Source organism: Aphanomyces invadans (assembly GCF_000520115.1).
Source record: "Aphanomyces invadans strain NJM9701 unplaced genomic scaffold supercont1.32, whole genome shotgun sequence".
NCBI classification, from domain to species: Eukaryota; Oomycota; class Saprolegniomycetes; order Saprolegniales; family Verrucalvaceae; genus Aphanomyces; species Aphanomyces invadans.
In genome coordinates, this window is record NW_008580177.1 from 565,022 (window position 1) to 565,555 (window position 534).

Here is a 534-nt window from a genome sequence, read left to right on the forward strand (position 1 = left end):
GTTGGCACAGAACCCAAGTTATGCGCGAAAGGCCAAGAACTCCTTGAACACTATTGCTACGACAAGTGCCCGCGCGGGACGTCACGTAAAGGCGTAGACTGCTACTCGGACTGCCCCAAAGGCATGGCGGACGAAGGCCAGTATTGCCTCAAGAAGAAATACGGCCGAGGCGTTGGCTACCCTTGGAAGTTTGGCGACAGTCTCAATGACGTCGCCATGTTCAAACGTTGCGAAAAAGACAACGGCGGCCCTGGCACGTGCGAGAAGAATGGACTTGTTGTGTACCCGAAATGCGAAGTGGGGTACTCCTCCACTGGCTGCTGCATCTGCAGCCCCACTGCAACAGACTGCGAGAAGCTTGGCCTTGCCGACAGATCCGACGTGTCTTGTACAAAGAAAGTCATCATCGGGAGGCGCCATCCGCGCACGTGTGCGCCGAACGAAGAGCTTAGCGCTGGGCTGTGCTACGAAAAGTGCTTGAAGGGCTTCCATGGTTTCGGGCCGATCTGCTGGAAGCTTGCCCCGCCTGAGTGG

At 56.9% G+C, this 534-nt stretch overlaps 1 protein-coding gene across 1 annotated transcript in view; it reads left to right on the top strand.

The window, feature by feature from the left end:
- Positions 1-123: 123 nt before the first annotated feature.
- H310_11618 (hypothetical protein) overlaps positions 124-534 on the top strand; it is a gene marked incomplete at both ends in the record, with an annotated part of 1,142 nt that continues 731 nt past the window's right edge. The window contains one exon of the mRNA XM_008878347.1: positions 124-493. Within this exon, the coding sequence (XP_008876569.1) occupies positions 124-493 (370 nt within the window). The remainder of the gene's footprint in view (positions 494-534) is intronic.